This window comes from Oncorhynchus mykiss, chromosome 8 (genome assembly GCF_057628025.1).
Source record: "Oncorhynchus mykiss isolate SJ-2025 chromosome 8, ASM5762802v1, whole genome shotgun sequence".
NCBI classification, from domain to species: Eukaryota; Metazoa; Chordata; class Actinopteri; order Salmoniformes; family Salmonidae; genus Oncorhynchus; species Oncorhynchus mykiss.
In genome coordinates this window covers 52359117-52381482 of record NC_143029.1, presented here as the reverse complement: position 1 = coordinate 52381482, position 22366 = coordinate 52359117, and the positions used below count along the sequence as shown (strand labels likewise).

At 38.7% G+C, this 22366-nt stretch overlaps 2 protein-coding genes across 3 annotated transcripts in view; one reads left to right on the top strand and one right to left on the bottom strand.

Moving 5' to 3' along the window:
- The first annotated feature begins 1912 nt into the window (after positions 1–1912).
- Positions 1913–8587, top strand: LOC110530043 (profilin-2). 2 transcript variants are annotated; one of them, XM_021612815.3, is made up of 3 exons: positions 1913–2314; positions 4454–4646; positions 6466–8587. In XM_021612815.3, exons 1-3 carry the CDS (start codon positions 2186–2188, stop codon positions 6561–6563), a joined length of 420 nt encoding a protein of 139 aa, XP_021468490.1. In that variant the 5' UTR covers positions 1913–2185; the 3' UTR covers positions 6564–8587. The 2 variants fall into 2 exon arrangements, with proteins under 2 accessions (XP_021468490.1, XP_021468491.1); XM_021612816.3 differs by having other exon boundaries at positions 1953–2314; positions 6790–8587.
- A 9861-nt stretch (positions 8588–18448) lies between these two features.
- LOC110530928 (protein crumbs homolog 1-like) overlaps positions 18449–22366 on the bottom strand; it is a 31166-nt gene continuing 27248 nt past the window's right edge. Inside the window, exons 7-8 of the mRNA XM_090183052.1 lie at positions 22240–22362; positions 18449–18737 (exon numbers count right to left, since the gene is read on the bottom strand). Of these exons, the coding sequence (XP_090039178.1) occupies positions 18449–18737; positions 22240–22362 (412 nt within the window). The remainder of the gene's footprint in view (positions 18738–22239; positions 22363–22366) is intronic.

Below are 22366 nucleotides of genomic sequence, written 5' to 3'. Positions count from 1 at the left end.
GAATCAGGCCTTCATGGTTGAATTGCTGCAAAGAAACCACTACTAAAGGACACCAATAATAAAAAGAGACTTGCTTGGGCCAAGAAACACGAGCAATGGACATTAGACCGGTGGAAATCTGTCCTTTGGGCTGATGAGTTAAAATGTGAGATTTTAGGTTCCAACTGCCATGTTTTAGTGAAACGCAGAGTAGGTGATCTGCGCATGCAAACGTCCCACCATGAAGCATGGAGGAGGAGGTGTGATGGTGCTTTACTGGTGACACTGTCAATGATTTATTCAGGTATGCAGGTAAGACCCAGAACTTAAATATAACAATGGTTTAATAGTCCAACAGGGGCAGGCACTAGACAGGTCAAATCAGGCAGGGGTCAGTAAACCAGAGGTGGGGGAATGGTACTGGATGGCAGACAGGCTCAGAGTAGGCAGAGGTCATTAATCCAGATGTGGGGCAAAGGTGCAGGCAGGCTCAGGGGCAGGTAGGCAGGTTCAGAGTCAGAACAGGCAAGAGTGAAAAAAAGAGAGACTGGGAAAAGCAGGTGCTGAGACAAAAAACTCTGGTTGACATGACAAACTGGCAAGAGACAATCAGAGAACAGGGAATAATGGGAAGGGAATAATGGGGAAGATGGGCGACACCTGGAGGAGGGTAGAGACAATCACAAAGACAGGTGAAACAGATCAGGGTGTGACAAGTAGTTAGTCTAGCCAGCCATCTAAACTTGTATTAATCATGGGCATGGACAAATCCCGACCTGGGATGCAGGGTCCCTTACCTCCAGGGGGCCAACATTGGCTGTATTAGTCATTTTCACTCAGATATCATATTAAATCAAATCAAATGTTACTTGTCACATGCGCCGGATACAACACGTGTAGAGCTTACAGTGAAACGTTTACTTTCAAGTCCTTAACCAACAATGCAGTTTTAAGAAAAAGTATATAGTTTTGTCTACAGTTTATCATGGGATGATTTTTAAAAATGTAACCAGGCAAGTTAGTTTAGAACAAATTCTTATTTACAATGACGGCCTTCCCGGACGACGCTGGGCCAATTGTGCGCCACGCTATGGGACTCCCAATCACGGCTGCATGTGATACAGTCTGGATTCGAACCAGGGACTGTAGTGACATGCAATGCCTTAGACTGCTGCACCACTCGGGAGATACTCTACCTCAGGCAAGCAAAACCTAGAGACTTCCTTAGATATCATGCACCAGCTGTTGTTTACAAATATACATAGACCCCCACCCTTTGTCTTACCAGAGGCTGCTGTTCGATTCTGCCGATACAGTGAATAACCCACCAGCTGTATGTTATTAATGTCTTCGTTCAGCCATGACTCGGTGAAACATAAGATATTACAGTTTTTAATGTCCCGTTGGTAGGATATACGTGCTTTTAGTTCATCCAATTTATTGTCCAGCGGTTGCACATTGGCCAATAGGACCGATGGCAAAGGCAGATTAGCCACTCGTCAGCGGATCCTCACAAGGCACCCTGATCTCCATCTATGATACCTCTTCTGTCTCTTTCTCCTTTCTCCTCCTTAAGTCATTCCAAAATGGGTATGATTGCAGGAAATGAGCTGTAACTCAAATTGTTATCTCCTCCCCATGGTAAAATGTGTACAATTGCAGAAAACTTGCTTTAAAATTGCAAAATGTTCTATATGCCCATGGCAAAATTTGTAGAATTGCAGGAAATTAAAAACATCTTTCTACGAGCCCCCAAAAAGGCTAGATACAGAGGTCCTCAAATCATGAAAGATGTTGCTTTACTGCAGCAATGTTCTACAGACACTCACCCTGTCTATTCATTCCTCAATTTATCTCACAATATAGTTTCGAGAAGAATATTACACAAATCACACAAGTACTATAATCCAAAGCGTTGCAAACTCGTGAGGACATGTTTTAAAATTATTTTGCCCCTTTAAGTATATAGTGCCAGTGAGCACATTGTGCGGAGGGATCTGATACTGACTACGCTCAGGCGCTGCATGATTACATTGGCTTTCTTTCCTGCTCGAGCCAAGACGTGTGTTAACGTTGAAGTGGGGGTAGCTATAGTTGGAGACACTAAATTGACCCGTAAGCAGTGCAACATTGGCTGTGAAGGTCTTGTCCTAGAAACGACATATTTGAGTGAATAGGAAGCTGTATATTTTTAACAAATTCAAAAATGTCTTGGCAAAGCTACGTGGATAACCTGATGGCCGACGGCAGCTGTCAGGATTCCGCCATTGTTGGGTATACGGACGCTAAATACGTTTGGGCAGCACATGCCGGTGGTACTTTTAGCAACATAACGGTAAGAAATGAAAGGGAAACCAATTGTTATATATAAATAAATAAATAATGAATGCCACTAGTGGATATTTGTCAATCAGAATGAATGCTGCCTGGGATAATCACAACCTCGCCGGACCTAGCAAAGAATGAGCTTGCTACCTAATGTTAGCCAGTTAACTAGTACAGTAGCTAGCTACCGTTAGCTAGCTTCACCGCATATCCCCTTTTGGCCAGCAAAGTCGATAAGTCAGCAAGCTAGTTTGCTATTGCTAACGTCAAATTGGTACACTGTGATTTGTTGGCCAATAATAACCAAACAACTACTCGAATGCCAATTATGCAATATTTGCTGGCTGCTATCAATGTTAGGTAGCGTTATGTACTAGCAGTCTGCTTGCCGACGTTAGACAATGAATGAGTGTCGTTGTCTGAAGCTAGCTAACGTCAGAGCCATATATTCGACCCACTAACGTTACTAGGCTAGCTTAGCCAATAGCCAACTATCGTTAGTTGGCTAGGTAAGTAAATTAAGACTTGTCTTGCCAACGTTAGCTAACGTTAGTATACACGAATAAACGAATAAAGTTATTTGGCTAATAGCCAAGTTGGCTACCTAATGTTTCGAATTGGAGACGCTAGCCAATATTTGTGCATACATTTCGACTTTTTATCATATCTAACTGTCTGGATAAGTAAATGTACTTGGTAGCTAGCTATTTTCTTAGCTAACTAGCTGAAAGAATGCTTAAACGGTTTGCTCAAATCAGGACCAAGATGGCTGCTCCCCATGTCATCCACAATGGGTAAACTTGCTAACTACCTAGATAAGTTTGCAACCAGTTATTGCATTTTGACATCAGATTAGCTAAATGCTGTACTACTTGAACCATATTCCCAGGTGTAATCAAACCAACTGGTAATTCGTCATGTGTTAAAAACAGAGGCTCCCTAGAGCAAGAAGGGGAGGACCATCAGTGAATTTCAAAGAGTAAAACATATAAAGTTAAAACTATACAAAATATATTCACGTCACCAAATAATTAAAACACTGTTTTGCAATGAAGGTCTACAGTAACCTCAACAGCGCTCTGTAGGGTAGTAGCTGGAGGACAGCTAGCTTCTGTCCTCTGGGTACATTGACTTCAATACAAAACCTAGGAGGCTCATGGTTCTTACCCCTTTAATAGAAATACACAGTAATTATGACCACTTCCGTAGGACGTCCTCCAACCAGTCAGCGCTCTTGTAGCATGAACTGACATGTTGTCTACCCAATCAAAGGATCAGATAATGAACCTAGTACTGAAAGCATAAGCTACACGTAGCACTGCACAGTGGTTGACTCGGAGAGAGAAAGATGATAGTTGAACAGTTTTGAACCAATTAATATCTTACATGAAGGAGAAGCAAGAGAGCAATATTTTGCTATGAAAGTGATCTGTATTTACATGTGACCAGGAGTGTAGTCATTCTGGTGGTGGGGGGGGGTCTTAAATGGTAGCAAATGGAGATAAATATTCTGGAATTTGCCCGATAGAAACTCGTTTGCAGTTGTTGGACTGATTACACCCTGGATTAGCTAGACGCAGGCAAGAGTGCAAGGCGTGACTGTCTGTCACGTCAAATTTTTCTTTCAACCTGTGTTCAGCTTCGTTGTAAATGTTGATGTTACATTGAACTGAATGACTAGAATATGACTGAGAGCCATGAAATATGGACATGCTCGTGAAGAAAAACAAATCTTCCTCCCTCGTCTTAAACGTCACTGACCGCCACTGGTTCAAAAGTAACATTCATACTCCCCTTCAAACTGTATAAATTAACAATCAATTTTGGCAAACATGAATACACCTGTGATTACTACAGCTGTGTGTTATGAAAGGACCAGGGTGGTGTAAAAAAAGTGGTACCACAACCACCAATAAAATCAAGATTTGACTAAGACAGGTTGAGGTTTGCAGTTTTCTTAAATTAATAAAAGATCACCTGTGCATTAGAATACTTCTGTTGTGCTCTTTTTCGGGAGATACCGTCGCCCTTTAAAATATGACTTAAACCCAGATGAGCACCCCATTCCATAGAAGCTTTTAGTGGCCCATGTCATTTCTAAAGGTAACATGTCTGCATGAACTTTCTGTGTACTACCACTGTTTTTCAGCCTCAAGAAATTGATGTCCTCATTGGAAAGGACAGGACTAGCTTCTTCACCAACGGCATGGCCTTGGGTTCAAAGAAGTGCTCGGTCATCAGAGACAGCCTCCATAGTGAAGGGGACTGGACAATGGACATCAGGACAAAGAGTCAAGGAGGAGAGCCAACGTACAACATTACTGTAGGCAAAGCTGGCAAAGGTAAAGGGTGACCACTTTTTATAGTGGTAAAAAAAGTCAGGTATTGCAACATTCTAGGATGTATCTGTGGCTATAACATACTCAAGTGTTGTCCTTAATCAACGCAAGCATCTTGCAGATTGTTGGTGGTTATTTATTCTCTAATGCTCTCTGTTCTCATATTAGTATATGTAGTTTAAAATAAAAAAAAACAGCAGAATATATTGTTAGTCTGAGCATGAAATATTGCAGAGGGAAGTGTGCATTTGTTCCATCAATTTAGATGAGGGGTACAATTTAAGGTATGACATTGTAAGCCACAGCAGACAGAAATTGGAGAACTGGTAAATTCTCACTGGTCGGCAAGATGTCCATTGTGGCAAAGTTCATGTTACTTCCTTGGATCCATACTTTGTTTGAGAAATGCTAATGGTGCATTAGGCTTCATTCTATTTAGTGTGTTGAGGTTCAGAAATGACATGAGAAAAGAAACAAAAAGCCCAGGTTTACCTACTAAGTCAATTTGCCTTTGTGGTCATTGAGGCTTGCACACATCGCACAGAATGTTGATCTAGAGTTCGTATGCCGATCGTTCAATGTGCTGTAGATTTCTGGCTCCAGACATTTTTCACAGATGCTACATGTGAAATCAGTGTGTACTCGGGCTCACAAATTACTTTGAGGCGCTAAGTGCTCTTGGTCAGCTAACTCTATTGGTGTGTCTGAGCCCTTTACTCTGATCGTCTGTCATCATATGAGTCTAATCAACAACTCTGAGGGTCTTTACCTTTGATTATTTTCTTAAGCTGCTCCTTAACTATTGGGTGGTTGTCAACCTAACTAACATTTTAGCTGCATGCTTTGGGTAGTCTGTTTAATGCCTATATTATTCCTAGCCATCTTGTCACTCTGGACAGTAGCCTACAATGTCTCTTCACATGTTGAGGACTTGATTGCAAGCAGTATGGGTTTATAGCCGGCTTAATTTTGGATAAACTAGCAGTCCATTGACTTCTGTTTTCAAGTCAGTCTGTCACGTTTTGAAATGCTACATGAGATAATAATATTCTGGCTCAAATGTTTTTGGGCAAGACGGATGAAGAGAAATGGTAGGTGACTGTCCAATCACCCTGTGAAACTTTGCCTCTAACGTCACTAATAATCCTGACTCGGGTGCCAGTGAAGAAGTGGCTCTAAAAACACCACACACATCCCTCACATTACTCTTCAGATGGAAGGTCGTGTGTGTGTGTGGGGTAAACCAGGTGGTCGGTAGTGGTTATGATGACCCTGATAAAAGTAGCCTAATAAACCAGAGATTATACGAGCCTGGCCTGTATACACTCCTATGGGGCAGAAATCTTTTTGACTTGCCTTTTTTAGAGTCAATTTGGCTTTTACCTGGTGTCTGTACAGTTGACCAGTTTCTAAAAACATTTGTCCTCCACATTTGCAAGTGTGCATTGAACTTGTATGCAAGTATTCAGTGAACTTGTGAAGGATAGATTTTTCTCTGGAGTTACTGTGTCTACTTGGTTTAATGTAAAGCTTTAGAGCTTATAGTAAATACTTTATTTGCTCCTACAAAAAGGATAAATCATACCATAATAGTTGGCTGTAGTATTGTAGGTGTTTTGACCACTGACAAAGGCTTTATGGGTATTTCCCTGCAAGCATGCTCTTCCCTGTAATACAAATGTAAAACAAGTAGCCATAACTTTATCTTCAGTTGTGCCAACTGTACACCTCCATTTTGTTACTAACCTTTCCTTCACGTGACTGCCTTTTCTTTAACCTCTTAATACTCTAAACTTTTCCCTTTTCCTTTCTTCTCTTTCAGTCTTGGTTCTTGTAATGGGCAAAGAAGGGGTCCATGGAGGCGGATTGAATAAGAAGGCATACTCAATGGCAAAATACTTGAGGGATTCGGGGTTCTAGTGTCACCAAGCTTGCTTAGTTAAAATTGAGGGACAAAAAGAAGAGAATAAATATTGCTTTTAAGATTTCTTCTGCAAACAGGCAAATGTCGTGGAAACTTTAATAGCAATGAAGAGTAATGGTCGTGGTGGGAACATCCTATGTCACTTTTATCCCCACTCTTAGTGGGGAAAAAGACTATTTTCAGTTTTGTTCATTTTTCTTTTTGTTTCCTTGTGTGCTCCAGCATTAGTTTTAGTCATGGGAAAGGAAGGGGTCCATGGCGGACAGCTCAACAAGCAAGCATTTACCATGGCTGAGCACCTGAGGAAGTCTGGATATTGAAGCAGCCTCTACCCATCATCTTTCTCACCTCCATTGTGTTGACAGTACTTTGAGGATTAGTTAGCAGACACATTAGTACTCTTCCCCAGTTCCATTTTTATGTACACCCTTTGTTTTATTTTTTGTTCATTCATGTTTTTTTTGTCCCTTTTCCTCACCATTCTTTCTCAGAGCATTAACACTATGTACCCTATTTCTGACACTAAAGTAAGAACATGTTCATCAGAAATGGTTGAAATGTATATTTACCAAAAGGGAAATGTGCAAAGAAATTCATAAAAAATATAATTAAATTGTGTACCAAATTTGGACTTGGCTTGTATAAACAAATACTTAGTAATTGGAAAATGACAGGAGGAAGCATACCTTAATTGGCTGCGTCGTTCGATGGTGCAGACAGTTTCGCATAGGAAAATGTATTTTCAGAATTTTGAAGCGATGACCGTCTGGTGTGGTCTCTTTCCTCAGCATGTCAGGGTTTGAAAGTTGCATGCATATCTTTTAGTCGCCTTTCCCAAACCTTTATATTCCATCCAGAAATGTTATTTTAATTCAGTCCTTCTTGCATTGTCATTTGATACATACATCCATTAAGGTAAAGATTTCCTCCAGCATAGTCCTCTAAACATACTTTGGACCCCCTCAGCTGAGTCAGCCCACTATTTCGATTTTATTTTCTTTAGGTTGCATTATCTTCCATCAACTGCTTTTGCTGTTGTAACTTGAATGTGGTCTTACAAGTCATTGATGTGGTGTTGGAATATTGTTTGAAAGTAATGGCAGATAAGATCAGCATTGCTGAGTTAAAAAATATATATATATTCCTCCCATGAACCTTCAATACGTCTTAAAGTCCTCATGGACATTCCATCTTTGCAATAGCTCAGGCACATATCTAGGATATGCCAGCTCCTGCAATTTTATTTCACGCTGCTGACATTGCGCAGTGTATCGTCCCTACAAACCATGTTTTGGCAAGTTATTTTCCATAGGACCAATTGTCTGTCAGGGTGATTTTCAGAATAGCTTCAAACCATTGTGAAAGATTGTTGCCCTCATTTCGTCAGTCATTAGACACTATACTTCAGATGGCTTTAAAACACTTACTGCTTCTTTAGATTACTTAGAAACTAATTGATTTACTGCTAATTTGTTAACGGGTGAAATTGCAGTCTCATTGGACAACTGGTAATGAGTGTATTCTTAGTGAATGACCGTAAACCCAAGCTCTGCTGGGCAAAACTCTTTGAATGAGTTGCCTTGTGCTCTACTCATCAAAGATGTATCAGCAACTGTCAGCACACTACTTAACAGTATATTAAAAACAACATTGAAAGTGTTTACACTAAATTGGTGGAAAATGGTGTTGGTTGGAATAAGAACACTAGTGAGTTGTCTTGTGAAAACTTTCAAAGAAAACTATCCTGTGCCATAACGTAGATCTGATTTGTTGCTACTGTGAGTTAGATTTTGAACTTCTGCCCCAGCAAGGACTATGGCTCTTTCCTCCTGTAAAGGCTTTGTGGAATATGTCCAGAACTACACATTTCACACTGATTAGTGATTTTTCTTTCCCCTATGCATTTGGATTCAGTCAGTTATTGCATTTTGATACATGTTTGGGGGAAAATGCCATAAATTGATAAATCACCTTGTTTACAGACAGATCAAATAAAAGTTATTCCAACCAGAACTGTCAACCTGTGTTTGTGCTTTATTTCCTGATAAAGTTCTGTTTAGGTTTTAATCCATCTTTATGGTGAAAGTGCTCAAATAGAAATGTGGGGAAACAGGCAAGACACTTTACAATTTCTATGTTTACACAGGCAGCCCAATTCTGATCTTATTACACTAATTGGTATTTTGACCAAAAGCTATTTTGACAATAATTGGACAGGCGTTCAGAATTGGGTTGTCTGTGTAAACAGCCTGAGAGGATTTCGTGTGAAAGCAAAATTGCTTATGGCTTTCATGCATGCCTAATTCAGTCTTTCAACCAATCACCGATCTTTACACATCAGGTATTTTTCAGAGCTGAGGGGTATATTATGATTGAAGCTAAATCTACTCTACTCTCTCAAGCCGCTAAGGCTTGTAACTGCACATGCATTTAGTACGTGTCAAGTCAAACGCTGAACTCGTCATTGAGGCAATGCTGAAACATCAATCAACAGGCGAGTCTGTGCCACATTTTAACTTTTATTTCGTTTTTGATCTCAGCACAAAGTCATCTTTCAAATTCTGCGGGCTATGGTATAAAATAGGCTTGTTGAGGTGCTGTCTTTATTGATTAACGTTAATGCAGTCTTTGGTGTGCTTGTCAATGCACAAACACCTTCCCCCTCAGTTGACCAGTTACCTTGATGGAAAATATTCTAAGCATGTACATCAAAGAAATACCACTAATTCATCATATTATCAGTTGCTTTCACATGGATAGAAATATAGGTTGTAATGTAGATAAGACATGCCTCATGTAGAATAGGGACTTTTAGCTATATACAACAAATTTACCCTCCTGAATGTGACACAGGTCATTTGATTAGAGACACCTGTGAATGGGAGTTCTGAAGTCGGGTCGGTAATTATCTTCAGCCCACAAGTAACCTTACAGCTGTATAAACCCAGAATCTGGTGACAGTGAACACCTTTACATGCACACCAATGTCCTGTTATTATTCGGGATACTCAAGTATTCTGTTTTTGAGTTGACGCATATAAACATCCTATCCCGTTTACAATGACCCTAAAAAGCTTGTATCCCGGTTATGATAAACCCGGATAAGATGCCTGTGATAGGCTGATCTTAAATGGTATACTGTTGCATGTCAACACCTTATCCTGTTTACTGTTGTTTTTTGCAGTCTGGCATACTCAGTTTCACGTGATGGTGTTTTCATCGGAATCTCAAACCAATCACGTTAAAAAGTAGGATATACCTGCACATTTCGAGCCACCATAGTAATTCCATAACTTATTTTGCCTATACACTTTATTGGACCTTATAGCCAACTGGCTTAGGCTACTTTCACCCCTAATTTAGATATGTTTCTGCTTATAATTTCCGACATTTATTAGGCCATTTGTTTGTCAACTATAGTTCTAGTAAGTAAAGTAGTGCTCACAAGAATGTCTTACATCGGTAGAATTAATGCATTCATAATCTAGTTAACGTTGGTAAAGTTGTCTGTTTCGTTTAGGGACTGGGGAGAAAACTGAATAACTCCAAAACAGTGGAAAGATTGTTCCTGTGCAAAATGTCCAAATGTCATCAAATTTGACAGGTTTTAAAGAAATGAAAATCTGATAAAACGATTAAACACGTTTCTGTTAAGACTTCAGTTTGTCTTGGGTGCACATTTTGTGGTTGAAATACTGTCTGCTTGCATAAGTGTCAAAGATAACACATTACATGCACATTTGCATTTTCTCAAGAGATGAAAAAAAGAAGTCATAATTTCCTGGTCCCTAGACAAAATGAAGTTCAATTATACAACAAATGTTCAAGAAATGCATAATTCTGCAGCATTTAATATTATATTAGGCTACATGTGAGAAGTTATAGGCCTACAGTCAGTGTCAGTGTCTATTTCAGTTACTATTCCATTTAACCCATATGAATTTAAATGAGGAATATTCTGTTTATTCATGGTACAGGGAGATAATCGTGAGTGGAATATCAAAGGTGCATGTGAAAAGCGTATCCCGAATAAGACCTTAAACGGTGTATGAGCTAATATCTGGAATACGGTGTGCATGTAAACTTGGTCACAGAAAGAGACCGAAATACTTGAAAAAGTGGGAGGAGTGGTTGGGGAAATTCACTTCATCCATACTTTGATGAAGAGTCTCTACCTTCTCATGTAACGTTCTGCTTTATGAGATCCTTCGTGCCCAAATCCCCTCAGTGTAATAATTGCAAAATATTTGGTCATGTGGCAAGTGTATGCAGATGGGAAGAGTATTGAATGCCAGTTGAGGTCATATGCTGGTGAACATGTGCCTGAATTCCCAGATTGTCCTGTAAGGGTAAATTAAATGGAGTTAGGTGAGGATGGAGAACAATCCACACTTTTTTGGGGGGGACTTTTTGATTGTTCTCCATCCTCCCCTGATTCAGAATGTACCATTTTCATGCCATGCTTGGTTCAATAGCTATTGATGAGAGAACTGAATATACAGTTGAAGTCGGTTTTCCTCCTTACTGCCAATCAGTTGTGTTGTGACAAGACAGGGTAGTACAGTTGAAGATGTACACCTTAACCGAATACATTTAAACTCAGTTTTTCACAATTCCTGAAATTTAATCCTAGTAAAAATTCCCTGTTTTAGGTCAGTTAAGATCACCACTTTATTTTAAGAATGTGAAATGTCAGAATAATAGTAGAGAGAATGATTTATTTCAGATTTTATTTCTGTCATCACATTCCCAGTGGGTCAGAAGTTTACATGCACTCAATTCTTATTTGGTAGCATTGCCTTTCAATTGTTTAACTTGGGTCAAACGTTACGGGTAGCCTTCCACAAGCTTGCCACAATAAATTGGGTGAATTTTGTACCATTCCTCCTGACAGAGCTGGTGTAACTGAGCCAGGTTTGTAGGCATCCTTGCTCAGACACGCTTTTTCAGTTCTGCCCACACATTTTCTATAGGATTGAGGTCAGGGCTTTGTGATGGCCACTCCAATACCTTGACTTTGTTGTCCTTAAGCCATTTTGCCACAACTTTGGAAGTATGCTTGGGGTCATTGTCCATTTGGAAGACCCATTTGCGACCAAGCTTTAACTTCCCGATTGATGTCTTGAGATGTTGCTTCAATATATCCACATAATTCTGTTGCCTCATGATGCCATCTATTTTGTGAAGTACACCAAATCCACAATTAACTTTTAACATGGCACACCTGTTAATTGAAATGCATTCCATGTAACTACCTAATGAAGCTGGTTGAGAGAATGCCAAGAGTGTTCAAAGCTGTCATCAATGCAAAGGGTGGCTACTTTGAAGAATCTCAAATAAAAAATACATTTTTTGATTCTGTATGTGTGATGTCTTCACTATTATTCTGCAATGTAGAAAATAGTAAAAATAAAAGCCCTTGAATGGGTAGGTGTGTACAAACTTTTGACTGGTACTGTATATACGTATATTATTTATTTTAATTTTGTTATTGCCTCTTGTCATACATGTTGGCTCCAATAGACCCTAATCGTCCATGTTGGCCCCTATCTGCTGGTGTTCCTGGTCGATCTCCTGGCCATCCTCATCAAGGCGCAGGATTATGTAGGAAATGAACTGGAAGATGTATTGCCACAGCACCAGGGCCAGGTACAAGTAGAACTCGCTGCAGTCGACTGTGCATTGGTTGCCTGAGAAGTTGCTCTCACAGTCACAGTGGAAGCCATTGGGGAGGTTATGGCAGTAGCCTCTGTTATCACAGGGGCCTGATGAGCACTCATCGAAGTCTAACTCACACCTGTACAGAAGGGGGATTTTTTTTAAGTATAGTATTTCATGAAGTAAATAATATCAATATTTTATATAAATAAATACATTTTGTTATTCAAATACTTTGGTACAATATTACAAGACACAGATATTGGCTGTCGTTTACTAAACATGCGAATGCACAGATTTGTGATTATATTGTGAGGTGAGCGTAAATTGACCAACATTTTGTATATTCCCAATTTGTGTTTTTGAGTATGAGTCAATTTACAAATAAAAATGAGCTCAAATCTTCATTTAGGAGAGGGATAGTTATGGTAGCAATAAGGTCCGCGGGGGTGTGGTATATGGCCAATATACTACGGCTGAGGGCTGTTATACACAACACAATGTTGATTGCCTGGACACAGCCCTTAGCCATGGTATATTGGCCATATATCACAAACACCAGAGGTGCCTTATTGCTATTATAAACTGTTTACCAACGTAATTAGAGAAGTAAAAACCTGAGAAGTCAAACCTGTGGTTTACGGTCTGATATACCACAGCTGTCAGCCAATCAGCATTCAGGGCACGAACCAGCCAGTTTCTAATCATAATGATATGATAAAACATTTCTAAATATTGACATGCTGTTGCGTTCTTCTCAACAGCTGATGTTGCGCTTATCTTGATTGATTTAAGGATTTCTCCAGTAATTAAAACAAATATTTTATACATTTGTTGTATTTGGCACATTACTTTAAGCAATCCAATAAAAGTTATTTTCCAGTTCCTGTATTGTATTTATTACGTATACGTACACAATAATATTAGAGTAGCATAAACATTAATTGAAAAATTATCGATTTAGTTTATTGTGCATATTTTATGGTGTGATAATGGATTTTGTAGAATATACAGTATTATATAGTATCTGCTAGTAAAAACATGTCTTAAAACCTCTTAAGTATCCACCCCTTTTTTTCAATTTTTCACCTAAAATAACATATCCAAATCTAACTGCCTGTAGCTCAGGACCTGAAGCAAGGATGTGCATATTCTTGATACCATTTGAAAGGAAACACTTTGAAGTTTGTGGAAATGTTAAATCAATGTTGCAGAATATAACATTTTAGATCTGGTAAAAGATAATACAAAGAATAAAAACAAGCTCTTTTTTTGTACCATCTTTGATAAAAAATTATGTGTATATACTAGGGCTATCAGAGTTAATCATTAGGGTTTCTGTAATTTTAGTGCACCCAAATACATAATATATACAGCTAAAACCAGCAATGCAATGTAAAAACAAGTTGACTTTGAGTTTAAAGGTCCAATGCAGCCATTTTTAATCGCAATATCAAATCATTTCTGGGTAACACTTTAAGTACCTTACTGTAATTGTTTTCAATTACAATTATCATAAAGAAACAAAATGGCTTCTTAGCAAAGGGTAATTTCTCAAGCAAGAATCTTGCTAGGTTTTTACGGACATGATTGTAGTATAATATAGCATTCACTGTAGTGTTTTTGTGGACTTCACTGTAGTATTCACTGTAGCTTTTTGTGGACTTTAATACTGTAATATTTACTGTAGTATACTGTTGTATTTACAGTTAACTATAGTATAAATCATGTTTATAGTACAGATTATGGTATACTGTATTATTTACTGTAGTGTTTTTGCGGACCTTAATAATTTACTCTTGTGTTTTATTATCTTTGAGATAGAAGTGGAGGCTTTTTCTTTGATGAAACATACTGGAGAAATACTAAAACAGCACATTTTCAATAACCTGTAAGTAGTTAGTATTGGCATCTATTTACTATAGTTCAGAGTTTCTGCTCTTTTCAATAACTTTAAGGAACACAATATACAGTCCATTCGGAAAGTATTCAGACCACTTCTTTCCACATTTTGTTACGCTACGTCGTTCCCCCTCCCCCATCAATCGACACACAATATCCCATAATGACAATTCAAGAAATATTTGCAAATTTCTATAAAAAAAAACTGGAAATATCACATTTACATAAGTATTCAGACCTTTTACTCAGTAGTTTGTTGAACCTTTGGCAGCGATTAGAGCCACGAGTCTTGGGTATGATGCTACAAGCTTGGCACACCTGTATTTGGGGAGTTTCTCCCATTCTTCTCTGCAGATCCTCTCAAGCTCTGTCAGGTTGATTGGGGAGTGTCACTGCAAAGCTATTTTCAGGTATCTCCAGAGATGTTCGGTTGGGTTCAAGTCCGGGCTCTGGGTGGGCCACTCAAGGACATTCAGAGACTTGTCCCGAAGCCATTCCTGCTTTGTCTTGGTTGTGTGCTTAGGATCATTTTCCTGTTCTAGGTTTTTATGAAGGATCTCTCTGTACTTTGCTCCGTTCATCCTGACTAGTCTCCCATTCCCTGCCACTAAAAAACCTCCCCACAGCATGATGCTGCTGCCACCACCATGCTTCAGTGTAGGAATGGTGCCAGGTCTGCTCCAGACATGACCTCTGGCATTCAGGCCAAAGAGTTTAATCTTGGTTTCATCATATCAGAGAATCTTGTTTCTCATGTTCCGAGAGTCTTTAGGTGCCTTTTGGCAAACTCCAAGTGGGCTGTCATGTGCCTTTTACTGAAGAGTGGCCTTATTGGTGGAGTGCTGCAGAGATGGTTGTCCTTCTGGAAGGTTCTCCCATCTCCACAGAGGAACTCTGGAGCTCTATCAGTGACCGTTGGGTTCTTGGTCACCTCCCTGACCAAGGCCCTTCTACACCGATTGCTCAGTTTGTCCGAGAGCCCATCTCTAGGAAGAGTCTTGGTGGTTCCAAACTTCTTCTATTTAAGAATGATAGAGGCCACTGTGTTCTTGGGGACCTTCAATGCTGCAGACATTTGTTGGTAACCTTCCCCAGATCTGTGCCTTGAGACAATCCTGTCTCAGAGCTCTACAGACAATTCCTTCGGCCTCATGTCTTGGTTTTTGCTCTGATGTGCACTGTCAACTGTGGGATCTTATATAGACCGACAGGTGTGTGCCTTTCCAAATCATGTCCAATCAATTGAATTTACTACAGGTGGACTCTAGTCAAGTTGTAGAAACATCTCAAGGATGGTCAATGGAAACAGGATGCATCTGATCTAAATTTCAAGTCTCATAGCAAAGGTTCTGAGTTCTTATGTGAATAAGGTATTTATGTTATTTGTTTTTAATAAATTAGCAAACATTTCTAAACCTGTTTTCACTTTGTTATTATGTGTAGATTGATTAGGGAACATTTTTTATTTAACCAATTTTAGAATAGGGCTGTAACATAAGAAAATGTAGAAAAATACTTTCTAAATGCAATGAATGGTCTTGCCTCTCAAATATAATCCAGTTGAATCAGGAATTCCCCAGAGTAGCTGTTTAGGCCCCTTACTTTTTTCAATTTTTACTGAGTAAAGCCAGAGTGACTGTATGCGGATGACACAACACTATACACGTCAGCTACAACAGCGACTGAAATGACTGCAACACTCAACAAAGAGCTGCAGTTAGTTTGAGTGGGTGGCAAGGAATAAGTTAGCCCTAAATATTTCTAAAACTAAAAGCATTATATTTGGAACAAAACACTCACTAAACCCTAAACCTCAACCAAATCTTGTAATAAATTATGTGGAAATTGAGCAAATTGAGATGACTAAACTGCTTGGAGTAACCCTAGATTGTAAACTGTCATGGTAAAAACATATTGATGCAGTAGTAGCTAAGATGGGGAGAAGTAAGTCTATAATAAAGCGATGCTCTGCCTTAACAACACTATCAACAGGGCAGGTCCTACAGGCCATAGTTTTGTCGCACCTTGACTGGACTGTGAAGCAACACAAACATTGGCACAGACATGCATAAACACACACACACAATAACATACACACTATAGATACCCATGGATCTAGTACTGTAGATATGTGGTAGTGGTGGAGTTAATCTCATTTTTGACTGCACTGGGCCTTTACGAAAGTGCGCTTTCTCAATTTACCTGATTTTGCTAACTTTGAAGTAAAATCAAGACATCAATATTCTCGTAGTATTTCTTTGTATGAAAAATCTGAAATTACAGCTTAATTTATGCAAATTCAGAATGAGCAATTAATCGCTAATAATTACAGTAAATCGTGCAATTAATTCTAATTGATACAATTATCGTTTGACACCCCTAGTATATACGCAATAAATGCACAAGCTATACATAAATATCAAATGGGGTTTATATCAACATTCTGCTTCATTACAACAACAAAAAACATGCAATACCTTTGGAAAAAGTTCAGTGAAAATGTATTCAGATTGTAAGGCACAAAAACAGCCTTCTACCATGTGGGAGTTTCAGTATGAAAATCTGGTCTATATGGCTATAGACAATAAAGGGGAAGTTCAGTATTTTACAACTTAATGTTAGATGGTTCCTCACCCTGAAAGTAGTTTATGGGCCAGGAGAAACTGTAATTTATGGTCACTTTCAGGGTGAGGAACAATCTAACATTAAGTTGTACATTTAAAAAAAAAATGTATTTCACCTTTATTTAACCAGGTAGGCCAGTTGAGAACAAGTTCTCATTTACAACTACAACATTTACAACTAATTGTCAAAATACTGATCTTTCTCTTGTAATACTGTATTGTAGTAGGAAGAGCTGCATGTCATTCTATTTAGAACAGATGAAAGTTAACTTGGCCTTCCTTGGCTGACTCTGATATACATAGTACTGAAATATGTACTGTGTCCCTTTACTCTTAATCGTCCACATTAACTTAAACTTATTCGGGATAGGTGTCCCTTCCACGGGACGGTTGAGCCAATGTAGGCTAATACGATTAGCATGAGTTTATAAATAACAAGAACATTTCTCAGGACATAGACATATCTGATATTGGCAGAAAGCTTAAATTCTTGTCCAATTTACAGTAGCTACAGTGCCTTGCGAAAGTATTCGGCCCCCTTGAACTTTGCGACCTTTTGCCACATTTCAGGCTTCAAACATAAAGATATAAAACAGTATTTTTTTGTGAAGAATCAACAACAAGTGGGACACAATCATGAAGTGGAACGACATTTATTGGATATTTCAAACTTTTTTAACAAATCAAAAACTGAAAAATTGGGCGTGCAAAATTATTCAGCCCCCTTAAGTTAATACTTTGTAGCGCCACCTTTTGCTGCGATTACAGCTGTAAGTCGCTTGGAGTATGTCTCTATCAGTTTTGCAAATCGAGAGACTGAAATTTTTTCCCATTCCTCCTTGCAAAGGGGGCCGAATACTTTCGCAAGGCACTGTATTACAGTGAAAGAATACCATGCTATTGTTTGAGGAGAGTGCACAATTTTGAACATGAAATGTTATTAATAAACAAATTAGGCACATTTGGGCAGTCTTAATACAACAGTTTGAACAGAAATGCAATGGTTCATTGGATCAGTCTAAAACCTTGTGCGCGCGCGCACACACTCGGCTGCCACCTAGTTGCCAAAATCATAATACATTAGGGCCTTTCTCTTGCGTTTCAAAGATGACAAAAGTACAGTTTTTGTCTTTGTATTATCTTTTACCAGATCTAATGTGTTATATTCTGCTACATGCCTTTCACATTTCCACAAACTTCAAAGTGTGTCCTTTTCAAATGGTACCAAGAATATGCATATCCTTGCTCCAGGGCCTGAGCTACAGGCAGTTAGATTTGGGTGTGTCATTTTAGGTGACATTTTTAAAAGGGGATGGAATGCCCCTAGATGTGATCTGAGGTCTGTTTTTCCATTCCACCCCCTAATGGTGAAGGTAAGGATATGGGGAGGGTATACTGATCCTAGACCTGTGTCTAAGAGGTGTGGGCAACATCTACGCAAAACTTTCAATCAACTCGTCATAGCACATGTTGACACCCAATGGCCCCTAGTCATCCATGTTGGTTCTCAATGGCCCTTAGTTGTCCATGTTGACTCCCAATTGGCCCTAGTCATCCATGTTGGTTCCATTAGCCCCTCAGTCTGTCCATGTTTGCGCTCAATGGCCCTAGTCATTCATGTTGGTTCTCAATGGCCCCTAGATGTCCATGTTGACTCCCAATGGCCCCTAGTCATCCATGTTGGCTCCATTAGCCCCTCAGTCATCCATGTTGGCCCCAATGGGCTCCTCGTCGTTGTCCATCTGCTGGTGTTCCCAGTCTATCTCTGGGCCATCATCAATGTGCAGGATGAGGTAGGAAATGAGCTGGAGCATGAATTGCAACTGCACCAGGCCCAGGTACAAGTAGAAGTCATTGCAATCAATCGTGCACTGGTCGCCTGAGAAGTTGATCCCACACTCACAGTGGAAGCCATTGGGGAGGTTTTGGCAGTAGCCTCCGTTATCACAGGGGTTTAACAAACACTCGTCGAAGTCTACCTCACACCTGTTACAGACAGGGAATTTAATTAAATACATTGTTATTTTATTAATTAAATAAGAACATTAAATATGAATTAATTTAATATTATGTCAATAATATTATTATGCATATACATTGGTACGATATTACAAAACAGACAGATTGGTGCTTGTAGTGGCCGTAAAATAAATTGACAAAACATTTTGCCATTCATCATTCTTTCTCATCAGAAATTTGTTCTTGAATTCTATGACTGCCTCAGACCACTTTCCTTGTTGAAACAAGTCAATATACAAATTTAAATGATTTATTTTAGGAGACATCAAATCAAAAAATGTGATTTAAACACCTGACATATGAATTCTTGAGGAGAAGGCTGGTTAAGGTATCACAATATGTGGTTCTGTGTGGCTCAGTTGGTAGAGGTAGAGCTTGGCGCTTGCAATGCCAGGATCGTGCGATTGATTCCCTCTGAGGTCACCCATTAGGAAATGTAAATTGGCATGACTGACTGTAAATTGCTTTGGATAAAAGTGACTGCTAAATGGAATATGTTATTATCAGGGCTGTCAGAGTTGATCAGTTAACTTTTTGTAATTTTAGTCCACTCGTTTTATTTTTATCGTAATTAATCACATTGTCTGAAAGCCTTTTAAAATACACTGAAAACATCCAAAATACATAATCTACACAGATAAAAACAACAATCCAATGTAAAAACAAGTTTATATTGAGGTTAAAGAAAGTGTGCTTTCTCAATTGACCTAATTTTGCTAACCATTACTTTAGACAAAATCAGGATGTCAATATTGTTTTGTTTTTGTATGAAAACCTGTGTGCAAATTTGTTCAAATTCAGGATTTGCAATTAATAGAAATGAATCACAGCAATTCCTGAGATTTGTTCTTTAATAACTCGATTACATTTTTTTTATCGGAATTGCAAGGAAGTAACCCGAAAATGTTTACAAAGTAATTTTCCATTGTCACTATTCCCTTTTTGTTTACAAAGCTCTACTACACAAGCCTATGGCTTTCCTAACTTCGTTGAAGAAGTATAAAAACATGAGTTGCCAAACCCGTTCACAGGGTTGGTTAACATTTGAGGTTCCTCGGGTCTCCACCGATTTAGGCAAATCCGTTTTTAGCCTCACTGCAGGAACAATTTGCAAAACTCGTTACAGTTAGATTTTCTGGTGCTGCTCAGACAGTTTATGGTGTTAATTGAGAAAGTAGTAGCTGAGGACTGTAGCTGTTTTTCATAAATGTGGTATTTTGTATTGATTGGTGTTTTATTTATACATTGTACTGGTTACTGTGATCAGGGCACCCTCTGGAATGAAACCATGGTCTCAATGGGGTTTTCCTGAATAAATAAATAATACAAATGGAAAGTATGTACAGAGTAATATTATTAAGTAACATAAACATAAAAGTTTGATTTAGATTCACTCAGTGCTAATATATATATTTCTCATGTCATTGCTTACATGTATGCATAAATAAGACCTTATAGATGCCAAGTATTGGTCATGATATGGTTTCAGTTTTTTTAATTATTATTATTATTTATTATTTTTTATTATTATTATGCATATTTTCACCTTTACATATTATGTATGTACAGTACATATTGGGATTATAGCTTTCTGCTTTTGTGTCAAATATTCTGTTTCTTATTATAAATGACCTGCTAGTAACAACATTTCACAACTATAGATGTTCTCACTGTTTTACCGGCGCGCAACTCAAAAGAATAGGTACAGTATGTACAAAATATATACACAAGTTATACATCCATGCATGCATGCATACATACAAACAAACAAACAAACAAACAAACAAACAAATGGGGTTCTATTAACATTCATCTTCTTAAATTAGAAAACATAAACACCTTTAGAAAAAACATTGTTCCCACAAATATTTTCTTGTTGTAAGGCACAGAAAAACAGCCTTCTACCATGATGGGCTTTCAGTATGAAAGTCAGATCTGGATGGATATAGACATTAAAATGAGCATACTCTATGGTAATAGGAAGAGCTGCAGGTCACTTAATTAGAAGCGTTAACTTTAATCTGTTCTAATCACGTCACCTTCTTTGGCTGACTTGTTTAACGCAAGCCATGTTGATACACCATACAGTACAGAAATATGTACAGTATCACTTCACCTCTAAATTGTCCAGATTAGCTAATTGGGAGTGGGATGCCCCAGGAAATACTGAGGATAGGATTTCTATGTACCCCTTAATGGTGAAGGTAAGGATTTGGGAAGGGTGTACTGATCCTAGAACTGTGTCTAGGAGGTGGGGGTAACATCTACCCAGAAAACTCAATCAACTCTTCGTAGCACATGTTGGCTCCCAATGGGCCCTTAGTTGCCGTCCATCAGCTGGTGTACCCAATCAATCTCGGGGGCATCGTCGAGGTGCAAGAGGAGGTAGGATGTGAGCTGGAACATGTATTGCCACAGCAGCAGGGCCAGATACAGGTAGAAATCATTGACATCGATCTGGCACTGGTCACCTGTAAAGTTGATCTCACAATCACAGCGGAAGTTGTTGACGAGGTTGTGGCAGTAGCCTCCGTATTCACAGGGACACGACGCACACTCATCAAAGTCTACCTCACACCTGTTGCAGACGGGGGATTTCATGAAATATAACTCTATTACTTTTATATTTTAATAATAAGATTATTATTATTAATATACATTGGTGCAATAGACCAATTAGACCAGAAGTATCAGCTATCCCACTGTGTAAGGTAACAATCTCCCAATTAAAATGTTTTTATAAAATGCACCTACCTGGATTTATGTAAACTCTTTCAGACACCATAAAAGGCATTTCATTTTCACATTTATTGTCCAACAATAAATGTGTTTAAAGGCCTTGATTGTTTAATTCTAATATTAGATTATCCAAATATGTCATACAAATGTATGCAATGCAAATCTCCAAACTTATTTTTGTTTGACTTATACCACTATATAATGCTCCAGTGCTAATTCTGTTGATAATTCATATTTTATCTTAATCTTCAAGGGAGATGGAGTTGACAGGTTATGGTTTTGACCATGGTGATATCAATATGGTTTGTTTAAATCTATCACAAGTAGAGAACTTATCTGACCCTATGAGGTCTCGTCTTGTTACACTATATGCAATCAGGAAATGAAGATGGGGTCCTCATGATATAGTTGACCCTGTTCATTCCTCAGTCATTTAGGATTTTAAGAAAAATCATTGACCAAACCACGGGACACATCTTTAAGGAGTCACAGTTTAAAGTCACAGGGGGTTAGTGCAATGAACTATATAAGAACCGTTTTCGTATTTTTTTGCCAGTTACAGTTTTGGGGGGAGTTTTGGAGATTGAAATTGGGATCCTCTGCTCAGGACAAGGATTGTCTTTATCTTCAAGAATGCTTGAATTACATTTAAATTACACTTCGGCTTCATTAAGATTCATTGATGCAAGCGTTTACTACAGATGTACTATTGTTTACAGCCATGGCTTACCATTGCCCTATAAAACCTGGCAGACAATCACAGGTGTTGTCCAGTTTAGAGCAATTCCCCCCGTTGAAGCAGCTGTAGTTCCATCTGTGGCCAGGACACATGGATGCGGGCAGGTTGGGGTATCTAG

Coding starts and splice junctions, on each gene's coding strand:
- LOC110530043 (XM_021612815.3), top strand. CDS start 2,186: ATGTCTTGGCAAAGCTACGTGGATAACCTGATGGCCGACGGCAGCTGT. Junction 2,315..4,453: donor GTACTTTTAGCAACATAACG/GTAAGAAATGAA, acceptor ACTGTTTTTCAG/CCTCAAGAAATTGATGTCCT. Junction 4,647..6,465: donor TGTAGGCAAAGCTGGCAAAG/GTAAAGGGTGAC, acceptor CTTCTCTTTCAG/TCTTGGTTCTTGTAATGGGC.